The sequence below is a fragment of the Pomacea canaliculata genome, linkage group LG10, assembly GCF_003073045.1.
Source record: "Pomacea canaliculata isolate SZHN2017 linkage group LG10, ASM307304v1, whole genome shotgun sequence".
NCBI classification, from domain to species: domain Eukaryota; kingdom Metazoa; phylum Mollusca; class Gastropoda; order Architaenioglossa; family Ampullariidae; genus Pomacea; species Pomacea canaliculata.
In genome coordinates, this window is record NC_037599.1 from 20,737,536 (window position 1) to 20,761,469 (window position 23,934).

General features: G+C 36.6%; 3 protein-coding genes across 4 annotated transcripts; 2 read left to right on the forward strand and 1 right to left on the reverse strand.

Annotated features, from left to right (window-relative positions):
• The first annotated feature begins 215 nt into the window (after window positions 1-215).
• LOC112573330 (probable low affinity copper uptake protein 2) lies at window positions 216-8,852 on the forward strand. The gene is made up of 5 exons (XM_025253583.1): window positions 216-308; window positions 1,459-1,547; window positions 2,726-2,792; window positions 3,261-3,366; window positions 4,485-8,852. The coding sequence occupies exons 2-5, from the start codon at window positions 1,536-1,538 to the stop codon at window positions 4,837-4,839; spliced, it is 540 nt and encodes a 179-aa protein (XP_025109368.1). The 5' UTR covers window positions 216-308; window positions 1,459-1,535; the 3' UTR covers window positions 4,840-8,852.
• Window positions 8,853-9,183: 331 nt separating this feature from the next.
• On the forward strand, window positions 9,184-12,650 carry LOC112573328 (probable low affinity copper uptake protein 2). The gene is made up of 4 exons (XM_025253580.1): window positions 9,184-9,636; window positions 10,862-10,928; window positions 11,426-11,513; window positions 12,035-12,650. The coding sequence occupies exons 1-4, from the start codon at window positions 9,556-9,558 to the stop codon at window positions 12,426-12,428; spliced, it is 630 nt and encodes a 209-aa protein (XP_025109365.1). The 5' UTR covers window positions 9,184-9,555; the 3' UTR covers window positions 12,429-12,650.
• Window positions 12,651-12,934: 284 nt separating this feature from the next.
• On the reverse strand, window positions 12,935-23,923 carry LOC112573325 (ubiquitin carboxyl-terminal hydrolase 14-like). Of its 2 annotated transcripts, none has more exons than XM_025253575.1 (18): window positions 23,778-23,923; window positions 22,986-23,131; window positions 22,381-22,413; window positions 21,656-21,760; window positions 20,991-21,094; window positions 20,684-20,742; window positions 20,117-20,247; window positions 19,705-19,788; window positions 19,072-19,127; window positions 17,861-17,943; window positions 17,407-17,438; window positions 17,148-17,213; window positions 16,441-16,533; window positions 16,101-16,223; window positions 15,918-15,984; window positions 15,285-15,392; window positions 14,755-14,829; window positions 12,935-14,585 (listed from the first exon to the last, which is right to left on the reverse strand). In XM_025253575.1, exons 1-18 carry the CDS (start codon window positions 23,791-23,793, stop codon window positions 14,518-14,520), a joined length of 1,449 nt encoding a protein of 482 aa, XP_025109360.1. In that variant the 5' UTR covers window positions 23,794-23,923; the 3' UTR covers window positions 12,935-14,517. The 2 variants fall into 2 exon arrangements, with proteins under 2 accessions (XP_025109360.1, XP_025109359.1); XM_025253574.1 differs by having other exon boundaries at window positions 15,918-15,990.
• Between the last annotated feature and the right edge of the window lie 11 nt (window positions 23,924-23,934).

Consider the following 23,934-nt stretch of genomic DNA (forward strand, 5'->3'; position numbering starts at 1 on the left):
AGTCTTGCATTAACAAATTCAAATGACGAGTGTACAAATGGGAGATCACGCAAGGTGACTCGTGAGAGATGTCTTAAAGAACTGGGACTGGGGAATGCCCGTATACTGTAGTACTTAACTGGGCTCAGATCAACACTCTCTTATTACCACCTTCGACAAGCATCTTTCCACCACCGGGGCTTAGAGATAACTCTAGCCTGGTCTGACGGATTCAGTAGTCTCCCCTGACGTTGACGCAACACGTCTATGGGCTCCGCTTGTACATAAGCCACTCCTAACGACGCTGACAGTGGCGAGATGCTACAAAGGTAAGTCTCTTCCCTACAACGATTTTTACAGTCACACTTAAGCGACAACGTGAAATTTTGTGAAGACAGTAATAATAAAATCAAAGGGCGCCAACATTCGCTGACACAGGCTTAATTGTCAGTTACGACACTTGCTTCTTTAAAGTGACATATTGGTCATCCCTGAAGTCTGACACATGACTGTCAGTTCATGTCCTGTCCTAGTCAGTTTTGTTGGGTCACTCGTTTCCTAGATGGTCGATCCAAATTTCCCTTTCCTTGAAAAATATAGTATTTTGATGAATTTTACAGATCGAGACGGATATATACTAATCAGTAAATCATACAAATCATTAAACGTAACGTAACCTTGTTGAAATGTTAGGCGAAGAAAAAAAACCTAACATGATCAACTTATTTTTGTCCCACTACCGCATTAGCACATTTTTAAAAGTCTGCGTTAACAATACATTGCATATCAGTTTCTGTGAAAACTTTGAAAACTGGTTACATTATTACTTAATGGTTCAGTGCTCAGATCGGCTCAAATTAAACATCCTCATTTGTGAGATGGCGAGAAGGGGCACAAAGTGTTTGGTTTTTGGAGTTCGTTAACTAGGACGGTGACTTAAATGACTTCACGAAACGCCATGAAAGGTATAAGTGTCAAAGGAAGACTCGGATTGCCATGGCGGTCAGTGTGCTAATAATAAACTTTCAGATAACGGTATAAATGCCTTTAAAAGTTGTACGACAGTTGTAAGCTAGTTTATGTTGATACAATGTTGTTTTAAGATTTAAAGAAGATTTTTTGTATGTTGTCCTATTATTGATCTCTGCAAATACCAGCCTCCTACATTGATTTCCCACCCAATCATTTCTTGCAAAATTGGGATTTCTTGAACATATTAGTTTCTTTACCAGTGACTCAAGCATATACAAACAGAGCTGTGTAAAGTCTTGTACTAAAAAAAATTAAGTTTTTGTTAAAGTGCTTATGAAAAGACATGATGCTTGAACATATGACTACACTCTTTTCTATATAATGAAGTGGACTACACATGTAGACTAGCATTACATTATGTTTATTTCAGTAATTGTAGGATTTGAATGTTTAAGACATCATTCAAGTAATGTAGCATTTAGATGTGCTTTTTTATGCCAGGTGTAGCAACAAGTGAAAAGAAATTTAAAGGGCAAGGTGCTTGGTGTGAAGTTATCATTTCTTGTCTTCATCTCAGTCACATCATGCCACACAAGGTAATCACACCAGCGTGGTGTCATTTGCATTTTTTCTCTCAACCTTACCTTCTTTGCATACATTCACATTTTTCATAACTTTTCAACTTTATACATGCACCATGGGCATGTTTGTACATGTAAAAATGTTTGTCAAAAACATTAACTTGTGTGCCTGTCCATTTGCATATACCTATCTATGCATTCATTTGATGACCATTACAATTTTTTCCAGAGGTAACAGGAAAAACAAAAAGCTCAAAGATAAACTCTCCCCATGGAGACCCACCTTACAACACATAAATCCTTGTTATACGTGTGCCAGATAATTAGGAATAACTATAAATAGCAAACCACTACCACAAAGTCTTTGTACAAATTCCCCATATAATCTGCCAGCGGATTTTTCATGGAAAGTTTGTTTTCTTTTTTGGCTCAGAGGTTTTGCACACACATGAAAAAATCATTAGTCATTTTGAGAAATGCATTTTATCTTGTGATAAATGTTAACTCATTTACTCTTTGTAAGAAAAGAAAACGTACATTCATCGTTAAATTAATTTTTGGATTTGTTAAAAAGTGACTTATCTTTCTGTGCAAGCATGTCGATCAGCTTAGCCAAGAAAATCTACATTAATGGCTAACCTGAATGGTTTGCATTTTTTGAAGATATCAGTAGGAGAGATAAGGCGATATAAACCTAACCTGTAAATTTCAGCTTCCAAAATCCATCCATTAATTATCCACTAGCAAAGTACACGATTCGTGCCTGCAATCAATGAGCTCCGCTAACAGTGTACTACATCACGTTGGTACACCATTCACAGCATTGCCAGCCGTCAACACCAATCAGAGCGACACTATTCAGACGTTGAAAGTCTGCTAAAGTAGCAGTTTTTCAGAACCATGAGCGTCCAAATAATCCAAAGTGTCACTCGTTCTCTCTCTCTCTGATTGGTGTTGACTGCAGGCAATGTTGTGAATGGTGTATCAACATAACAACTGTTATCAGCGCTTGTTAATTGTAGGTGTGAATATAGCAGATAATTAATGAACAGATGGGCTTTGGAGGCTGAAATTTACAGGTTGGTTTTTATATCGCCTATATCTACTGATATCTAAAAAAAAAACCAGCAAACCTTCAGGTTGGTCTTTAAGTTTGGATGGTGGCATAACAGAAACTTTTCATTGTTTTCTAGACATCCTTTCACATTCAGTATGGTGATGCTATCTTATTTGAGTCATGGGTTCTTCACTCAAAGAAAGGTAAATTAAATTTTCTTTCTTGTTAGTGTTTATAAAAACTCATTGCAGTTTGCATTGTCTCTATGTTATTTTTGTCTTCTCCTCAGTGGAATCCAACTTATTTATTGCATATCATGTTACTGTATTTATATTCTAATGTATTCATTTAAAGGCATTGTGAGAGACAGATAGTAGCTATTATTTAATGTCTGGCTTTTTTTTAACCAGGTAGTTTAAACCCTGCTATAGAGTTAACCCTTAAAAACCATGACAAATCTTTTCACATCCATGTTTGTGCTGCTTTTTCAAAGACTCAGAGTCTGTAGAAAATGGAACCAGGTGGGTTAGAATTCGAGACATGGACTCTTTATATATCATCTAGGATCATCTTTTAAGTTCTTAAATACTTTTCAAGTTACCATGGCTACTTGTAGTATGACTTGATTTTTAGTTGCCAAGGTAACATAATGATTGGATTTATCTTTGCAGAGGCTTTTTTATCTGCCCTTGCTCTGGTTGTCTTGGGAATAGCTTACCAGGGTTTGAAGTGTCTTCGACATCGGCTTGGGCGCAAATGTCCTAACGTAAATTGTAGGTTGGTGAACATTACCTTTTTTTAAATGAGCAATTAAGTATGGTCTATTTATGGTTAGCATATTTAGCTTGTATTTTAAATCAGTTTTAGCATCTCTTCTTTGTAGGTGTTTCAACTCAAAAATTGTTTTCTTAGAACAATTAATTCATGTTCAGAGGTAGGCTGAAGTGGAAGAGAAGGTTAAAAGTAAAGACATATTTCCTTTCTACAGTGCATCTCACTTTATTGGCAAGAAGCATCTTTAAAAACTTGTTAAGACCTGTACAGATAAAGGAACAAATTTACATCAATAGTGTTTCTTGTGCACATAGCAAAAGTTTTTTTTCGTTTAATATTTATAAATATTTTTGATAGATTGTTCCGGAAACATTTCAGTAAGTGACAAATTTCAGGATGGTGTCATACAGATAGCTCAGATTTCTTTAAAGAAATACCAGTTGAATTTATCAGAAAAATGTAATCATCAGAAAGAGCCATCTGATGTGCTAAAATGTTAACACACAAGCCAAAGATCTTGAATAATAGTCATCATGCCTTTTTTTCGGTCACTCCAGATTAAAGCAATAGGAGTTAAAATTATGCAGTAGAGAGCTCATGTCCATTGAGTTAAATCAGCTTAAGTTGCATTTTATGAGCAGCAGCATGAGGATGATGGCTTATTAAAACATTTACAGCACTCCCTGGTTAATAGACATCTGAGTTGGATATCTGTACTTATAAAGAAGTTGCCACAAGGTTTAGTCATTTAGAAGCCCAAGTTGCAGACAAATGGTTGGTAGTAATGAACATGAGATCTAGTTATGCTATTTTTATTGTGTCTAAGATGTTTTATGGTATTTTGAAGTGCTTCTGAAATGTTTTATCTACATAGAAAAGTCAAATATAATGCTAACTGATATTTATGTGTTCCAATTGGCTTAAACATGGTCTCAGTTACTCATTTGTGATCAACTGAACTGCTACTTTGAAAAGCCTATTGGATCTGTTGCTGAGATGATGCTGACATTAAGCTGGTATCTATGGGTGGCTGGTAATATTCTAATATGTGAGCATTCAGCATTCTTTACACATCATTGATTGTTCAAGAGGTAATTTGGCTATTTTTGCTACTGTTCTAGGCGCTACTTCCTGAACACCGCTCACCTGATTCAAACATTGCTGTACCTGGTGCAGTTCATTGGTGGTTATGTTTTAATGCTGGCAGTCATGACGTACAATGTGTGGCTTCTGGTGGGAGGTGTGGTGGGTCTTGGCTTGGGCTACTTCTTCTTTGGCTGGCTAGAGGAGGACTTGATTCGTCCAGCTCTGCTGGTTGTACCCAAAAATAAGTGTGGTCTGGTGGACACTCTTGACTGTGGCTTTCAAGGCAAGGGGCAAGAATTGCAGCCCTTGAGCAAAGCAGATGGTGGTGGCGCAGCAGGAGATGGGTCCATTGCATGCCAGTGCAACGAGACTCTTATTACTAGAATGTGAATGAGATAATGTGCGTGCACACACACAGACAGACATACACTTATTTTTAAGAGAACTGAAGACAAGGCAACACTTTTCCATCATGAATTTGTTTCACTATAATAGTGCCAACCTCTTTTTTTTGGAGCCAGGTATTTTATGATATTGTAAAATAGCTATAGTCAGGATTACTGATATTTACATCTGTCATTCAATTATAACATGTCTATTTCTAATCATTTAGCATACCTGGAATTTATAGTCTCCTTTTAGTTTAACTTAAAATAACTTTTGTTTGTAATAGATATAAAGCTAAGCTGAAAACAATATTTTAGTTCCAACCACAAGTTTTCAATTTTTATAGGGTATTGTATTGACTGACAAAATTTAGTGCTTGGAAAAGGTGCAATATATTTGAGTTTTCTTAGAATAGCTTTAGCATCTTTAGTCATATGATGGAGATCGCTGATAGGAGAGTGTAGAACTTCTATGAGGAAATACCTATATTTACACCTCATTTAGGATCCAGGTTTATGCATTCCTGGTAGCTTATCATATGAAGAAGCTCATGAATATGAGACAAACCTTCAGTCAAAGTTAACATTTGGTTAGCTTTTAATTTCACGTAGCTTTTTTAAAAAATCTTTTGTCTTTGCTTTGTATTTCTCTCTCCTTTTTTTTTTTTTGGTCACATTTTCATGCTGTGGTGTAATTCCTTCATCTGATTCAATACATTGACAATTCCTTATTCACTTATTTGTTTTAATGCACCAGACACTCTTATTTTGCTGCTAATGTTAATATAATTTATGCTTATATATTTAAATCAAACATTGCTTTTGCTTCACAATAAAAATCCTTCTCAGTAATTCTTACGAACTACTTTTAAAAATTCATTTGACATTTGGTTCTCATCAATCCACTACTTTGTAAAAGGTCTTTTATTTTACTTTGTAATCCAAGTGTAATCCAAATAATGAACTACTACCGACTCTTTCATTACCGCCAGAACAATCATTTTAAGATGTACAATTTCTAAGATGACAGTTTTTCACATGTACAGGAAGTGAAATTCATGCATATTTCTGTAACTAAAAATACAGAATCTGACCCACTGACAAACTCTTATCATAAAAAATATGTCTATTTTATCATACAAGGTAGGCTCTAACCACAGTCCATGAGTTTTAAAACTCAAGCTAAAGAGATATAAGGGCTTTGTGCTTTGTATTTTTTTTGTCTTAAAAATTTGTTTTGATTATTAAAGTTTCACTGTCCTGGAAAGAAACTCTGATTGCTGGAATCACCAGCCTGTTTTCCTGGGACCATAGTTATAAAACAAGGGTAAGTTATTGTTCTTGGGCAACATGGGAAACTCAATGGCTATGTTATTATATAGCTTGAAATGATTTTTTTTAATACAGTTTTTTATAACCCCTATCTATCTTTTAATGGTTAGATCATTGGCCATGGAGGCTTTGATTATTAGTGCATGCAACTTCACAATGGAAGATTGTTGGTACAAGGCCGCTTTAGGCTTTTTACTAAAAAATACAGTCCTGCCCATCCAGCAATACCGGATACCTGATTAATCTGGAAATGTAAAAGATGGCAGAAGATGTTGGAACTCCTTCCTTCTGCATGCAATATTCTAACTGATGAACCACTCACAGCTCACTGCCTGACAGCTGTGGGACCGTTGTTTTATTTGTTGAGTGTTATATTTATATAGATTATTGATTTTTTTAGGTTTGGTTATTATATTGGATATTACTGCTGTTTAGATTGTATATTCATACATTTTTATTTATTGTAGCAATCAGGTTGAAATCAAGGAATGCTCGAAGTATAATATTGGAGTTTCAATGATATTAAAAGATTTCACCACTGCCAGCATCATTATCATTGTCAGTGTTTCCATCATCATCTTACTTTTGGTCATGCACATTGAGAACTGCTTTATGGATAGCTTGTTCACAAACTATTGCCATTTTGAGGAACTTGCTATTTGTGATGGGTACTTATGCTTTTTTTCTTTTTGAGAATAGTTATCTATCTCATATGTATCTTTTGTTTTCTTTTTGAGAATAGTTATCTATCTCATATGTATCTTTTGTATCCATATGTACACCATGGGAAAAAATGTTGATAAAGCACATGCTCTCATAAGATCAATATTGGACAATATTATTCCATCTGGTCATGGTTTATGAGTTGTATTATATTTCAGAATTATGCTTTGTTCTTGAAATCTCCAGTTCTTGTCTCTGCTACTAGTTGGTACTGAAACTGAAACAGTATGCTATAAAGTGGCAATAAAACATCACAGGGCACAACAAAACTTAATGGCTTTCTCATTGCTACTTGTCATCCCTTCAATTACTGACTTACCCTGCATGGTTTCATCAAACATGTAAATATTGGAAAACAGTGATGTTGGAGCAAAATACTTTTCTTTTAATTTGTCAAAGATTAGTAACATTTGATTATACTGACCAGCTGGCATCGATACAACACATTCTCAAACCCATTTTCTCCCCCCCCCCTTTCTCTCACACACATGCACGCATAGATTTTTTTGTGTGTGGAAAGCATGACTAGTGAACAGATTTTGGCGATTTTTAAAAGATCTGATAGAGATTTCATATTTCAGTGAAAGTCAACATCACACATTATATCTTATGTATTTTTGCATATCTGTGATGAATTTTGGTGTTACACCAATTTAAATACCATGACCAGCCCAAAGGGTACACTCCTTGCTTTGGGTTTTCTTTTTTCCTTCTCACCATTGAATGAGCCATGATGATAACTTGGCAAATACATGACAGATAAGATTTACACAGCGATTAATACGTTCTCAAAGCCATAAGCACCAAAATCATTTATCTTGATGCCCAGATAGATCAGAGTAACCACAGGTAGATGATCAAAACAGTTTAAAATGAATTAAAGAGTGCATTGATAATTAGTATTCTCCTCCTTGAAAGTTAAACAGTTTTAATCTTGTATTGCTTTTTGACAATATCACCTTAAGTCCTGAAAATGATGTTTAAGAGCATCTATAATGTATTTATTTAAATTTGACTTTGTTTAGTCTATAGCACAGTTGTTTGAAGTGTGTTGTCAAAAGGATCTGTTTATGGAAACTGTTTTAGAAAGGTGTACTAAAAATTTTATTGCTCATCGTTTTAACCATAAAGCTTTGCAACCCTGTGTCATCACTGTTGAAGATGCATGCAACATTGTTGTTGAACATTATTGTCATTGGGTATTACACTATTTATGGCATTATGCATACTTGTGGTAACATACAAAACTGTTGATAACAATATAAAGGCCAGTTTATTTTTTGTAAAATATTGACTTGGCTTTTTAATTTTAGTGAGGTGTAAACCTCAGGCACACTTGATGGATGTCAAAAAAAGTGCTGTTTATATGGCATTTGTTCATATATATTTCAACAGTTGAGAAGGTACAAGGACAGAATGCAAAGTGGAGGGATAGGGAAAAGTTTTGGAGGTGGGAAAAGCAGTCCTTGTTCAACATTTCTTTTTCTCTTTTACAGTCAGTGTGAATCTTAAAAATCCACATTACATATATGCATTGCTTGTTCCTTTATGTTGGGTCGTGGATCTTAATAATAATAAATTATAAATAGTTTGAATAGGTTAGGACATTTTGCAGGATACTCGTTTCCTTTCATCAATACAGCTATACACTTAAAAAAGATCTTGGACAAGTTGATTGCAGAGGTAATTTCAGATTTTTGTTCTGTTATTTGTTGTGCTTTATGTTGCAATATTTAAAAAATGGTTTTGCCATGAGCCTTAGATCTGTGTTGTTTCAACAAGCCTCTAGCAGTAGGTGATGGAGAAGACCAGTATTTAAAAAATTAATAATTATTAGATAAACATTATTTTGATAATGTTTTTAATATTTAATGTTAACATTTATTCTTCCTTGTTTGGAAGCAGTCAGCTGCTTTTTTATATTTGTGTGTAGTGGGAAATAAATGTGGAGGTTAAAATGGTTCCTTTACTTTGTGCATTTTTGAATGCAAGCAGTGACAAGTGGGTGTATGTGTCTTGTGTTTGCACATGCGGACAGATATATATACACTTACACGTGAGAGAAGAATGTAAAGAGTGACTTTGATGAACAACACTTTTTGTTTCTTTCAATCTTCTATATTGTATCATGGACATACAAGCTCATGCGCACCCAGATACACTCAATGTTTCTTCAGACAAACCTATGATATTATCAACTTATTAGCAAGGTCGGCCTGACACTTGATAGCCTTCCAATTTAGATAAAAAGATTACTGTCCGTTGAGATTCTCGGGGCTAGCTTTCAGAGGGAACCAGACACTCGACTCACGTGATTGCTATAACTCCAGCCTTTCTACAGCAATGCACTCACAACAGACTGTTCCTGAGAGAACTGACCCGAAATTTCTGGCTTTGGGGGGAAAGATAGCAGCTGCTAATTCTTAGTCCATGCGAAGAAGAATAAGTAACTGAAAATCCAGGGTTCACTTCAGCTTTGTGGATGTCGATCAATGCAGTTCGCAAATGTCTCTATTTTTTGGGTGATTACATTCTTTTGGTAGCTCTGTTTTCGTTGAAAGAATCTTAAGGAAATTGTGGTTAGCCGTTTTCTTGGTATTCTGAAATGAGACCTGGTCAGTAGGCTTTTAGGAAAAGTGTTGCGAGAATTTTGCCAGCAGCTACAATGAACCAGCAAGACAGCAATGCTGATGTTCACCTCGGTAAATGTGGCCAGACGAGCGCCAGCGAGGACCATGGTCATCCCGTGAGTCTCGTTTTATTTTCTCTGTTGCACGTCTATCGTTCTTTGCTAATCATCAGTCACTGCCCATAAAGCGAAAATCATGACCAAACACTTCTTTCTTCGATGCTGCTATATGCTTGCTATTCTACATTTAATGTAGAATTTAATTTAATGTAATTTAGTATTGATATAATATGTACAATTCTACAAAACGTGAATTGTGTTCAGCAAATGCAGAACAAATGCGCCACTCGAATGGCACGTGATGCCATGAGCTTTATTTGCAAGACTATGTTTTAACCGATGAAACATCAACAACAACAAATCATCATCCAGTTCATCAAAAGCAGCCCATATTCACGCCCTGCTGTTCAGGGTGATCGTCACTGAAACTCAATTGTTCAAGCACCTTAAAAATGGTGTCGCATGTGTCATCCGAGTAAGGCATTTAAATTGTACCTTTTATTATCCATATCCAATATTAAGATTTGATAAATTAAACAGATCTAAACTGGAAATATTTGCTGCGATCTTTTATATATGATCGTTATAATTTTAACATAACCAGCATAATGTCTACATTATCTTGACTGTAACTCTTTGATAGTAACAAATCGATTGATGCAATGTTCGATTTCTTCCATCTCAAAATTTGAAGAACGTGTAAAGAACATTTACGTTGCCGGTGGGAAAATGCATGATCTATAAGTAAATGTGGAAATCCGATTTCAGCATTATTTAGATGAAAGACACATAAATGTTATTGCGGAATGAGTCCGACCATTTACCATCACGCACTCTATCGACCATGATCGGTGAAGGTACCAGAGGTCTCTTATAGGGTGTCCACAGACATTTCTTGAACTGCGGAATGAAAACGACCATGTTTCTGGAAGGTGACTCGATATGCTATCAATAAAAAATATCCCTTTACACTAGGTCCATAAAGGCAGTTAATTAACGACACGTCCTCACCACACAGCTTTTCTAAAACACATAATTGCTTGGCATCGCGCGCACGTTCAGTGAATGCACACGTATATCAAAGGAAAGTAAAAAAATAAGATACTGACTGCAGTCTGTAACCTACTGTAAGCTTCAGTATCCTTGCAGTTTTAACAATTGTAGTTTTAACCCAGCTTTATACTGTATTGCATCCATTCGTTTATTGTACCCGCCTCTTAAACTAAAATACCTTCTTCCCTCGTCCAGCGATGTACGCCTAGTTTATTTTTTCATATTGCAGATGTTTTTCTCGATCGCAACAAACGCCAACATTTTGTGGAGTGGCTGGACAATTGCGACACAAAATGGTGAGATCATCAGCCAGATACCAGCTTCACTAGTAAAAGCAACTTACCTAGTTCGCGTTTGTAACATGATAGAGATATAGCTGCTGGTTACTGTAGCTTAGGCTCTTGGGCAAATAAAGATGTAGACCCTCAGGAAAGTGGAAGAATGCCCAGGTATTATCTTGCAGCTGACCTTCATCTAAGAGTGATGAAGAAATAGCCAGCTGCTGACTTGATGAAACCCAAGTGTTTGCGGTTTCTGTAGCATTTTATTTTTTTACAGGGCGGAGTTACTAGACCCACGCCCAACCCTCCTCCTTCATCCGGGCTTGGGACCCGTAGGTTATCCGAGTGGTTTCAGGCGAAGTTGATGAAACCCAAGACTAAAGCTTTTGTCATCAAGTCCGACTGCTCTACTCATTTCTCACAGTGATTGTTAATTTGCCTGTACTTAGCTATTATTCTAACTTCTCTATTCTAGTAGTGATTGTTTACTCAAAGTCTTTAATTTTTTTCAGGACTAATTCTGGCTGCTATTTTTAGCCTGGCTCTGGCTGTGCTGTTGGAAGCTTTGAAATGTTATATCTGCATGAAGCAGCTAAAAAGGTACTGAGGAAAATTCATGTTACATTGTTTATATGTGCACACTATTTGATTTTTCCTTATATGAAGATCAAATTTTGTGTTCTTCCACAGAAGTTCTGTGTATGTGTACGCGTGCACACACACACATACTTGTGAGCGAAAATTGTAAGCCATACTAAAAATAAGTTGTTTGTATTATTTCTGTTTTCTTCTGAAGAAAAACTCCAGATATCTTTAGATCTTTATAGTACCCTAAAAAAACAGAAGCTAGATTTGTAGCCTGTCACAATTCTGAAAAGTGATTTTGAATTGTTTTTGTTCTGCAGCTGCATATCAATGCAAACCTCAACACAGCGTGCTATTTCAGAACCTTCTGCAGTCAAAAGCACTAATTTTTGTTATATTTCATGGAATAATGGGGGAAAGAATCATAGGGATAGTTGAAAAATTTACCCCCCCCCCCGGCTAAAAACAAACAAAAAAAGCACATTCAAACTTATGCCATGCTCAATCCTTGAAATACTATATTTTTTATTTTACAGGACTCCTAAAAAGTCTCGATGGCAGCAAGTCATAAGAAGTCTCTTGTACATGGTGCAAGCCTTGGCAGGCTACATTCTCATGGTGATGGCCATGACTTTTAATGCCTGGATCATGGTCTCAATTGTGCTAGGCTCTGGACTTGGCTATTACTTAATTCGCCATGTCCTTCACACTGCTGAATGCCGGGCCAAGAAATTTAAGTTGGCTCAAAAAAGACTGATGGCCTCTCCACCACTGCTTCAGCCTCAGCCTCAGCCACGACCAGAGGTGTGCATGTGTGCCAAGATAAAAGAAGCTACAGTTGCTGAATGCAGGAAGGAGCGGTGGCCAGCAGATGACCCTTTGCTCAAGTCCCTCCGAGCCACTGCTGATGGGAAGGAAACCGCTGTATAATCAGATCACACCATGGTGTTGACAAATGGTTTTTGAAGATATTAAATGATTGGAAAGACATTGAGAATCTACTAGCTCTTTTGTGCCTGGGTTTTCATATCTCTGTATTTTTTAATTTTTGAATAGACATGAAAGTTACTTCTTCTTTTTTTTTTTGATATTTACATGCTGTGTCCAATCATTTTTGACATGGTATATTTATATGCTACTTCACTTTTTTTTTTTAAATCCCCTCCACCCCCTTCTTTAAAAAAAAAAGACAAGATGCACACTGGCTACTACAGACACTGCACCACCTGTTTGTACATGCATTAGAAGTACTTTGATGTAAGCCTTTTTTTCATCCTACAGCAACATATTAAAAAAAAGAGAAAACATGTTTTCCTGTGTTTCAATTTAAGACTGCAATACCCTGCTGCAAATACCTCAGATTAATAAAACTGTTTGCATAAAAAAGGCAGATTGATAAAGCTGTTGGCATAAAAACAGCAGACATAACACCCAAGTAACTATCAAAATCTTTTAATTTCAGCAATTAGCTGCAAGCAAACATTTGCATTGCTCAGTCATTAAAACGTGGTGTCATGTACACATGAAATTGGCTGTAGCCCCAAACCCCCCCCAATGCCCTGCCTTATATAAAATCAAAGAAAAAAACAAATCTGACTGGACTTTGTGCAGGTAGACTAGGTGATTCAACTGCTGTTGGGATGGAGAAAGAGAGGGTGGAAGGAGTAGAAAATGCACACTTGTAATGATTGCAAAAACTGTTACAAATTTATGATGTTGATCACAACTAATTCTAGTTTTGTATGAAAAGCTGCAAAAGTGCTACAAGAGATAAGACAATTTGAAATGCTTAATGCATTACTAACTTTCTGTATAGTGGCTGGACACTCAGGATGCCAAAGAGATATTTTTCCACTGGAACCATTTTGTCAGCACAAGACTAGGGTAATAAAAAAGTATTTAATATTATGGAGATCTTTCGAAAAGGCATCTCTCAGCAAAGATTGTTTTTAGGTACATGCTGAACTGAACTAGACACTAGAACCTGTAGGCTCTGATCAATTCATGTGCAAACTGGAATTCTGGTGACCCATGACAACATGATTTCTTTTAAATTATATATTGATTTCTCCACTCTCCACATCTCCCAGAATATCCAAAATTTAAAGCATAATCTTCTGAATGTATTTGAACTAAAATATTTTTAAAGTTGGTTTTAATATTCAGATTAAACATTTTTGTATCAAACATGGTATCTTGCGATAAAATGCATAACTGTGATTTGATAAGACCAAAGGTTGCTGTATGTCAACTATATCTTCACACAAGGCCCAGAGTTTTAAAAAAAAGAATGTGAGGTGGAATAGGATTTAAGATTAAAGAATGATTTTTTTAAAACCCATGTTTTAAGTAAATGCAGTGCAGCTGGCGTTGCAGTCTACACAAGACTTGAGCAGTAAAGCCGTGTCTGGTCTGCTTTATGAATCAAATCATACTGCAGTATGTCATAAATGGCCTGCACATGTGCTAAGGAGCACAGACTGTCAAAAATTATTCAACCTCTTCACATGATTTGGGGCAGTAGCTTTTGACTGGTAGCCTGAATAGCTAGGAAGTGGAAGTCAAGCAAATTCAAAGGTTCCCGCTTGACACCCAGTCCAAAGCTCTGACTCACAAATATTTACTCCTTCCTCGGAGACCAATTCCATGATGGAAAAAGCAGCCAATATAATTGATCAATGCCAAGGCTGCCATGGCATAATGTCTTGACTGTGACTTGTGATATTCCGTGAGCTTGTAATAGATAAGGTCTATAACATGTTCAAATAAAAGCAGGCTAGGGGACCAACAGTGCTAACTGCATGAAATTCACACATCCCCTTGCCCTCCTGAACATAAAAACAAATTCAAACTTGCCAGGAGGGTATTTTCTCAAAATTATGGCAGCAGACCTTTATAACAGCATAGCCGATATACAGGACAGTAATAATGCATCAATGCAGACAAATAACCAGTGTAGATCTTCCCCACCACAGCTTAGCTTCTGCAAGAAGTTTAGGAGCTGACTCCGGGCTTGTCCCTAACTTTCTGGATCGACCTCAAGAACTCTTGGTGCATAGAGAAGCACATATGCTACATGCCAGTCACCTGCAAATATGTGTAATACAGACCTGTAATAATGACTCAAAGCTGCAAAAACAGTCACATAAAATGTAATGTACTTTTAAGGCTGCGACTATCATTGCTGTTGTTTATCATTTTTTAGGCATATTACTTTGCCTAATTTTATTTCCAGAGAACAGTGCAAGAAACTCACCTCCACCAGACAACTTCAAGACGTCTTCACCACTGACTGGCATCACCTTGTCATCATCAAACATCAGCCAGTTATCTAACAAAGAAGATGCATAGCACTTAACCTGTCTTGTAGAGCTTCTATACAGAGAAAAGCAACTCATTAACAAGACACAGTGGACTCCTCTAGTAAAGATTTTCACTAGTTCTCTTGCCTGGCTTTGACATCAAGTAGACAGCCCAAGTTACTCATGTAAGTATGTTTCTGCAGCGGCCCAGATGTCATCCACATAATAAGAAATAAATCAGGGAAAACAGAACTAAAGCCTTTGCTCAAAACTTAATAATTCATAACACCTCAATGTATATATATTTACATTTTTAAAGGTCTTTGTGTAGCACTATGACCTAGTTTAATCCCAGAAATATGTCAATCACTTGCAATGAAGATATGCCTTTCTCCCCAGAATTAAGAACTGCTCTTTCCTGTTGTATGGAAAAAAGTCTAGCCTTCAAAGGTAGATTGCCAAAGGGTCCTGCTAACATGCTTACCTCCCTTCTTGCGAACCCAGGCTACATAGTGACCACTGGAACTTGAGCGACCCTTGTGTGTCAACACAGCTGAGAGTTCATAGAAACCACTGTTGTTGGAGCCTGGATCTGATACAGGATAGTGATGGTACTTGCACTTAAAATGCTCATGAATACTAAAATTGCACAGGTGTTTCTGTGTGCATGTACATACATGCAAACAAATATGCAAGCAAAAATATCAACAATTTCACATTACAGCAGAAATGCAAAGCATTGTTACCTATATATCAAAGAAGTATGTAACTTCTTTATTCTGAACAGAATGTGTCTCACTAAGAAATTATTGCATGATCTCTTTTTGCCGGACAGAAGCCCTGTCGTATAAAATGCCACAAATTCTACATAAATGCATTTGGTATGTCTGCAGAATTAAATCTATGTTATGTTAATGTACAGATTTTTCATACTGTAAGAAATAGCTGTGTAAGTTACATGTGCAAGCATAGTGAAAAAACTTTAACCATCAAACAATGCATCACTCAAGCAAAAATGTTTTATCAGTACCAGTTACCAAAGAGAAAAGAAATCAAGACAGTTATCTGTGTTTTACAAGTATAACAAACAGAAAAGATAATCAAGACCAATACTTACCATCTGGAAAATAATACGGCAGTGCTTTAAGCTGCTTTTTTATATCCTGCTTGTCTGTCTTGCCTGCCTGCATCCCAAACACACAGAACAATGCCATTACTCTGTAAACAACAACAGAAATACAATGTGACACGAAATGTTAGCAAATAAACAGGAAATGTTTAAAAGAAAAAGACAACCTACTTGTGCCTCTTCTATTCGCTTGTCATCTTCCTCCTTAAAGCGATCACGCATGGGAATCAATTTCTGTTGCAGCTCAGGTGAACACAAGTCAAACACATCCAGGGCCATGGGAAACTTCACATCCTGCATCATACATTATGAGAATAATGAGTAACAGTGCACATATTCCACCTTCTTTCTTTAATACAGATATCAACCACATAAAAACACTCCTCACTTTCAGACTGCATTCTGAAATTTGTAGGGACCTCTTGGTCACAAAGGTCTGAGCCTTGCAGGAAAAGGGACGAAGGGAAAAGTATAAATATTCCCTGACCAGCTGCATTTAGCATAAACTCACCCTGAGAAGTTTTGCATTTACTGCTTTAGCTTCCTTGTAGCAAAAACGAACGAACTGAATCGTGAGGTAGCCTGGTATTCGCCGGAGTTTGCTCTGAGATAAATGAAAAAAGAGACATCACCAAAGGGCAGCAAATAATAATGTGCCTTAATATGCATATTTTATATAAACAATAGAGAACAAACCCTATCTCTTTCCTCAAACAAAAGAATAAATGAGGCATATGTGAAAATAATCTTTGCTGAGATAAACATAACATACACAAATGTAAAAATTACAATTACTATAACCATTGCTACAAGTGTTTAATTGCACACATCACATTCTCTGCTGCAGATTCTCATTAGCAACAGCTCTAATCATACCAAAAAAAAAAAAAAAAAAATGCGCTGATATTCCCCCTCTACACAGGAATGACAACGTCCACAATACTTCATATATATATATTGATGATTAGCTCAAATAAGTGAAAGAAATGATAAGAAGTGTCTGTTCTGACTATTTATATTCAAGCGTGCACATCTGCATGCATTTGTGCATGCATACACGCACATGAGCATAAACTTATGTTGCGCTTATGTCCAAATAACGGAAAAATATTGGCACATTTGCTGAGAACCAGGTAAAAGTATCAATAAAACTTTTTTCTAAGAACATAAGTAACCATTTCTTTTAGTGCCAGTATCATGACTGTACAAAACACTCACAGATTTTGAGTACACAGCATCTCGTCCAAGTGTCGGTGAGTTTTTTGTGATAGATTCTTCCAACCTCTGCCAAATGTCACATGCAAATATGCATAAGAATTCATAAAAGCAGGTAGATCATAACAAATCTGGAAAAACTAGCTTCAGAAACTAGCCCCAAATCCTTTCCTTTAATCCAAATTATTGAATCAACAGCAACAGATAACCATTAAGTGACATACTGATGTAATATCTGAAATAAAATCAAATGCTGACTTACATTTTTTAATCCTGTATGCATGTACTTTACATCTGAAACAAAATAGCCATTAGCACTGAAAACATTATAACTTGAATTTTAAAAAAAGATGTAAATAGTGCAACATTTAATAACCTTCCATTGTTTCAACACACTTATGGGTAGCAATCATCATATAATATCATATGATCTTGTCTATGTTGCTTACGCTTCACCTGGTAATGTAAAACACAGGCAGCCCAGGCTGGTGCTGGGATTCCATTCTACACATGTATTCTTATCCCTATATGAAATGAAATTATGTAACTTGCATCATTGACATGCAGGATTCCATGCTACACAAGTATTCTTATCCCTATTTACTCTGAAATGACTTGATGTCATTGCATCACTGACATGTACAAAGCAGTCCAGCACATGCCCGCATACATACATAACTCCTCCCTATTATGTCTGTATCAAATAGCAACCTAACCTTGATCAATAAAGCAGCTGAGCTGAAGAAATTTTTCCCTGGACTTGGTTGCTTCTTCTTCTGGAGCTTCTGTGCACTTCATTCTGATGGCTGTCAAGGCCAGTAGCGAAAAAGGTAATTGGATAAAAGAGGCTTCTCAGCAGTGTATCTGCTTGCCTATCAAGGCAAAATTATCAAAGCTCACAACCCACTGCTACCTGAATGGGGGTGCACAACAAAATATCATGAAAACAAATGGTTTAATGCTCTTATACTGTTAATAGCTGTGCTAAAAGTGGATTGCAGTAAGAACACTGATGACAAGCACTGCATACAGGTAAAGATGAGCAGTACAAGAAATAAAACTGTTGTGGGCATTATTCTGATAAGGTATTCAAATTTTCCCATTTGTCAAACATTTTGTACTGAGGAAAAGTCCACAAATACAACATGAGGTTTTGCATGCATGTCTCAATATTCTTGCAAACATATTGTACATCAAAGCATGGACTTCACATAGATATTACATGTTTTTCTGCATGTGGCTATAAATGCATGTATATCCATCTACAGGTACGCAGGATCTTGTCTGTGCACGATTTTATGGAAGGCAATGTGGAAGCCAATGCTCACAAAAACCCCACCCACATCACATTCCAGCACTAGCATCATGCTGTCTACTCACAAAGACCCTGAGAGGCCTCGCAATATCAACCTCTTCCCCCCAAAACTGATTTCATTAACTTGTACACATGGACTGAAGACTTGACAAAAACCACTAGCTCTTAATGCTTCCAGACAATGGTTAAATATCTGAAAAATGCGTGGTTTTGTTGCTCGAGCTCCACTTCTACAAATGATTGATATGCTATAGGTATTCAACCCCAATTATCATCAACGACAAGAAGAAGAAGAAGGAAAACAAACACCACTCTATGACCATCTCTTTGGACACACCTTTGGAAACAGTTTCAGTACTTGAAAATCATCAAGCAGTTGTCAGCATCTTTAACAAACAACTGGACACAATAAATATAGTTCTACATAAAAGATGCTTCCAATGTCCAGCACATAAGGTTAGTGTGTTATAGAAGCTATAGTGAGATGATGCTATAGCTAATATTGTGAATAGCTATGATTAGAATTTTAGTCTGCATCCTGACGCAGGCCAAGCTGCTTCCACAAGATTACAGACTCGTGATTATAGTACATGCTGTTCTCGGTAAGGATACTCGGATTCAAATTCTCCCCCAAAGTACTGGTCTATGAAACTTGACGTTGTAGAACCCTGTAATGTGTGTTTCAAAAAAAGAAGTTATGAAACTTCAAACTGCAAGAAAAGTTACTGTATGGCAAAAACAAAATGTAGATGTATGTATACATCAACCACATCATAAACCTATCAGAATATGCTCACCTGCATTCACACATCATGACATACATCAGAACACGCTCATCCACAGTAAACATTTTACTTAAAAACTATTTACTTTCTGCAAGAAGTGCAACACTTCCGAGACCTATTTCAGTGCTACCATATTAATGCAACACTAACAGCTAGATCTTTTCCCCTCCAATTCCTTCCCCCACCCACCCACAAAGATACAAATAAATGGACAATAAACACAAATCGAAATAGCTTTGTATTGTAATAAACAAATAAGGTGTAGCCTTTTAGGTATGCATGTTTTTGTCTTATGATATTCTCTTGGACTTCATATAAATCAGAAAAATCAAACAAGTGTATGATAAACTGACAGGTAAAGCTACACACACATACAAATATTATCTCTGAATATTTCAACACAAATGTAGCACGAAACCTAAGGCATGAGTGTGAGAAAGATAACTTAGCAAGCATGTACCTGTACTTCCTCAGTGCCTGCACCTACCGCTGTCAGCTTTTGCTGCAGGCTACGCACAATTTCCACCCAGCACTCGTTGGCATCCTGGGTTCAGTAAACAGATAACAGGATTAACAATCAAGAAATTGCAGAAACCATTAGGGAAATGCAAAGCAATGGGAGCTTGCTGGCTCGCATTTTAATTCAATCACATTTGATGCTCTCCTGACTTTAACAGCTTCAGAAGTTTTGGAATAGATGTGCTGCCACCTTGTACTGGTTGAAAGGTTTAACATCTCTACTTTAAAGAAATTGTATAATAGAGTAAGACTAAGCAAACAAGAGTGCATTCTACCACCCAACATGAATAAATGCATGTTATCTTTTTGCTGGCAACGATTTACATCATAAATGCTATTTTTCTCAACCATACCTGCTGCACATATCCGCCACCCTCTCCTTTCTCAGCAAAACGGGGAAAGGCCATGTGAAGGACTTGAAGGAATATTATGGGAGGGATGGCAGCAGAAGTATCGTTCATGGCTGTGTACAAGTCTCGTAAAGCTGTGTACATCAAGGCAGAGAACTATTTAAACAAGTTATGACCAGGCCTTTTTACACTGAATAGTCACTATAAAAAGCAGTACACTATTGTTATTTAACACTGGTATATTATTTTATGGTAAGTTATCAAACTCTAAATACAACACTAATACTCTACAGAAAAATTAGCTTCATATGTTTTCTTTTTTCGGTTTTTTTTTTTTTTGGAAGATGGTTTGATTTTGTTTTTTATGTTTGTTCTGTTTTTATTTTCTAGCATTTTATGTTAAAAAAAAAACCTATAAATTTGCAAAAATAAGTCATGCCTGAGTAACAGCATAATGTTTCTTTGAAGTGTAATTAAATTGTAAGGGTACTAAGCCTGCATTAACTCAGCATAAGTATTTTAAAAGAACAGAAAAAGATTGCACAAGCAAGGAAAAGACATGTCCAGTACCAGCTGTGATGGAATCTGCAGGAGCAATGGTACCACCAACAGTAAATCCTCCTGAGTATCTGTGACAAATAAAATCACGTTAGTGTTTATGCTTCTTAGGCACTTAATATGATAGTACCAAGTGGCCTATTGTTAAATTTTATTCATCCTACACGAACTGCATTCTGTATGTTAAGAAAACTTGTCCCACATTAATTGAAGAGATTTCAGGGCCTGTTCAACATCAATCTGTCTCACTTATTACTCTAATAGACATCTTCACCTTTACCAAGTTTTATCTGCGAAATGAATGAAGGCAATGTCTTACTTTTTCAATGCTTCTCTCAGCTCAGGAACGGCACGCAAGCATTGGACTGTTGCATTCATATAGCAGGTATTGCCAAGATTGGTCAGGCCAGCAGGCATGTCAAGCTAAAATGACATTACAAATGCAACAATAACCTTAAGTTCAACAGACAAATCTTTTGATCTCATGCTTGACATGAAAAATGAAAAAAAATACTCAAAGGTCAAACTTCTTTGGACTAAAGCTACTAAAAAGAAAAACTGAGGCATTAGTGCAGTTGCCACCAATGGCCAGGCCTCACCTGATGTGGCAGGCAGGCCTTGAAAGGTCAGCACATAGACACTAAGTATTTCATCTCCAAAACCCATCATAATGCAAACGACACCAACAGCTGTGCTTAAGATTTATGAAATAGATTACATTCTCAACATACCATTCATTCTCTTTTGAAATCCATTCATACCAGAAAGCTTAACTCTCTAGGAAATCAAGACATCTTCAGCTTTCAAAGGGATTAAAATTTCTCTTTGCTCATTTCACTGCAGTGTACAGGAGAAAAAAATGAGACACACAGTGAGATTCTATGAGAAAGGTTTCATTCAGAATAATGAAAATGTAATCTATTTAGGGTAGTAAAATAGTAATGCATACAATACTGAATAAGGGTAAATAAAACTTTTACTCACTGCAGAAGCCAGCTGTTGCTCACTCATGTCTTCCATGAACATTGGACGATCTTGGGGTGCTGATGGGAGAGCATCAGCTGTTCCCATCAGCAGCAACATCACACCCTGCATTAGAAAACAAAAATCATACAGATGAAAGAATGCATTTCTGATTGCATATGACAATATAAGGTACTAATATTTAAAAATATAGAATCCTAGTCTATAGGTGGTACCAACAGTGAATGGTAAGCGGCTTACTAGATCTAGAGCTGTTTGTGTTTAATGCCGTGCCTGCAACTAGGGCTGTATCATGGTACTAGATCTAGAGCACATCATGTGAAAAGTGACCTCTCACCCTTATCTCCCACACCTTTATCTTCCCTGAAAAATAAGATTCCTGTTCCAAGCCTTTAACCAGTTAGCCTAGAGATCATCAAGATGAGATATTGTAAAAAATAAATAAAAATTTTATGGAGATATTATTCAAGGTACATAATTTTTCATGGCATCATATCTCCAGCCACTTTCAAGAAAACGTCTTGAATGAGTAAAAGTTGTTTTTATCTATTTTGTGATTCTGTTTACACTATAATAATATATCAGTCTACTTAATGCAAATTTCACCATTATCAAGGAGAAAATGGCAACAGTGACATAATTAATTAAATAAGTGACAGTCAACTAGTCAACTCAGCATTGTCATGATCCAGCTGTGAGACTGATTTAAAAATAAAGCAACTCACGTCTTTCACCTTGATCATGCCCCAATCATCATCCTGAAAAAAAAATGTTTACGTTTATCAAGCATGAAGGTATACAGCAGCAGGTTTATCAGTAACAGTAATCTGTTTCTCACATATATCCATGTTTGCACAGGTTCTCTGTCCTCTCTGATGTAGTGGGACAGAACAACATACCCAGCTTGACTGTAGGCTTCTTTACCCGCCATTGTTTGTGTTCGAGTATAATTGCGGAGTAATTTCCTTGTACTTTGTTTCTTTCTACTGCATTCTTTGTCAAACCACTTGGCACCTGATCTTTGTGCCGGTCTGCCTGTGTACACCCTCTTTTTCATGCACTGTGCCGAAGTTAGTAGGAAGTCAGTGAAGTGTTGAGTAGCTGCGTCTGGGGATGTCTGTATGCATTCATAAGCTTCTTCTAAGATTCTCTGACTTTCTTCTTAGTTTACTCTGTCTTTATATTGCTGCTCTTTTGATGGGTCCCATATAAATGTAAGTGAGCACTGTTTTTCTGGGGGAAAGAACCAGAGTGAGAATCACAGGCATTACAAAACTATGCTGAAACAAAAAACCAACACTCATAATGCAAATTATGTAAATTACACTACCTTGATGACAGAGCCCTTAAACATAAGCTTCTGTCGCTCCGGCTGTACACCACAGAGAGCAAACAGCTGTGCCTTGAAGACAAGAGGGGGCTCATCTGTGTTTAGCTCCACATCAGACAGCTTTTCTTTTCCCCACTTAACATTAACTGTTCAAAAAAAAAAGTTTTGAAATCACTGCACATAAATCATGTGAAAAAAATCCCACCTATTTTATACTGAGTGCCAACTTTTACCTTCTGAACTAAGATTTGGCCTTAAGAAGACACAGAGCGCACAGATAGGTTGAGTTTTTTTCCCATTGAAAAGAAAGTGTGCTTATATAAATCAAATTGACGCCACTTCGTAGGTCAAGTAAATAAAGAATGTAACAAGATACAATGTTCGAAAAACATTTGGTGGATCTTGCATGCTAGCTTCTCCAAAAAGCTCTAGTTCTGTTGCTGTTCTCTTACCAACATCAGCGATGCGGTTATCTACCCTGGCTTCTCTCCCTTGCATGTCTACGATTCTAGCACGACACGTAATATTAGCTAAAACTCACCAACAATGGACTCCAAGAACGAATCTTTAAATTTACTTAACATTTTGATATACGATTAGACTTTAAAATTCCTAGGTTTATATTTTAAATAATGAAGTACACAGCTTCGACATATAATGGCTTAATGCTTGTGTTAGGCACTATGTCAGTATGTGTTTGCAATCGATATATAAGCTACAAAGCTTTAAAGGATGGTTGGGGCAATAAAATTATTTTCTGTTTGAGAAACTTTCATAAAAAAATTAACCCACCTTTGTGAACAGGCATGTTATGTACTTTAAAAGTGCGTCCAGCAAAACAGACTATTGACCAATCAACCAATCAGTGTATACCGGCGATCATGCTTCTAGTGGTGGAGAGGAAGTAATCGCTTTTTCAGAATAACTCCGGAGAAATTGTTATTAACTA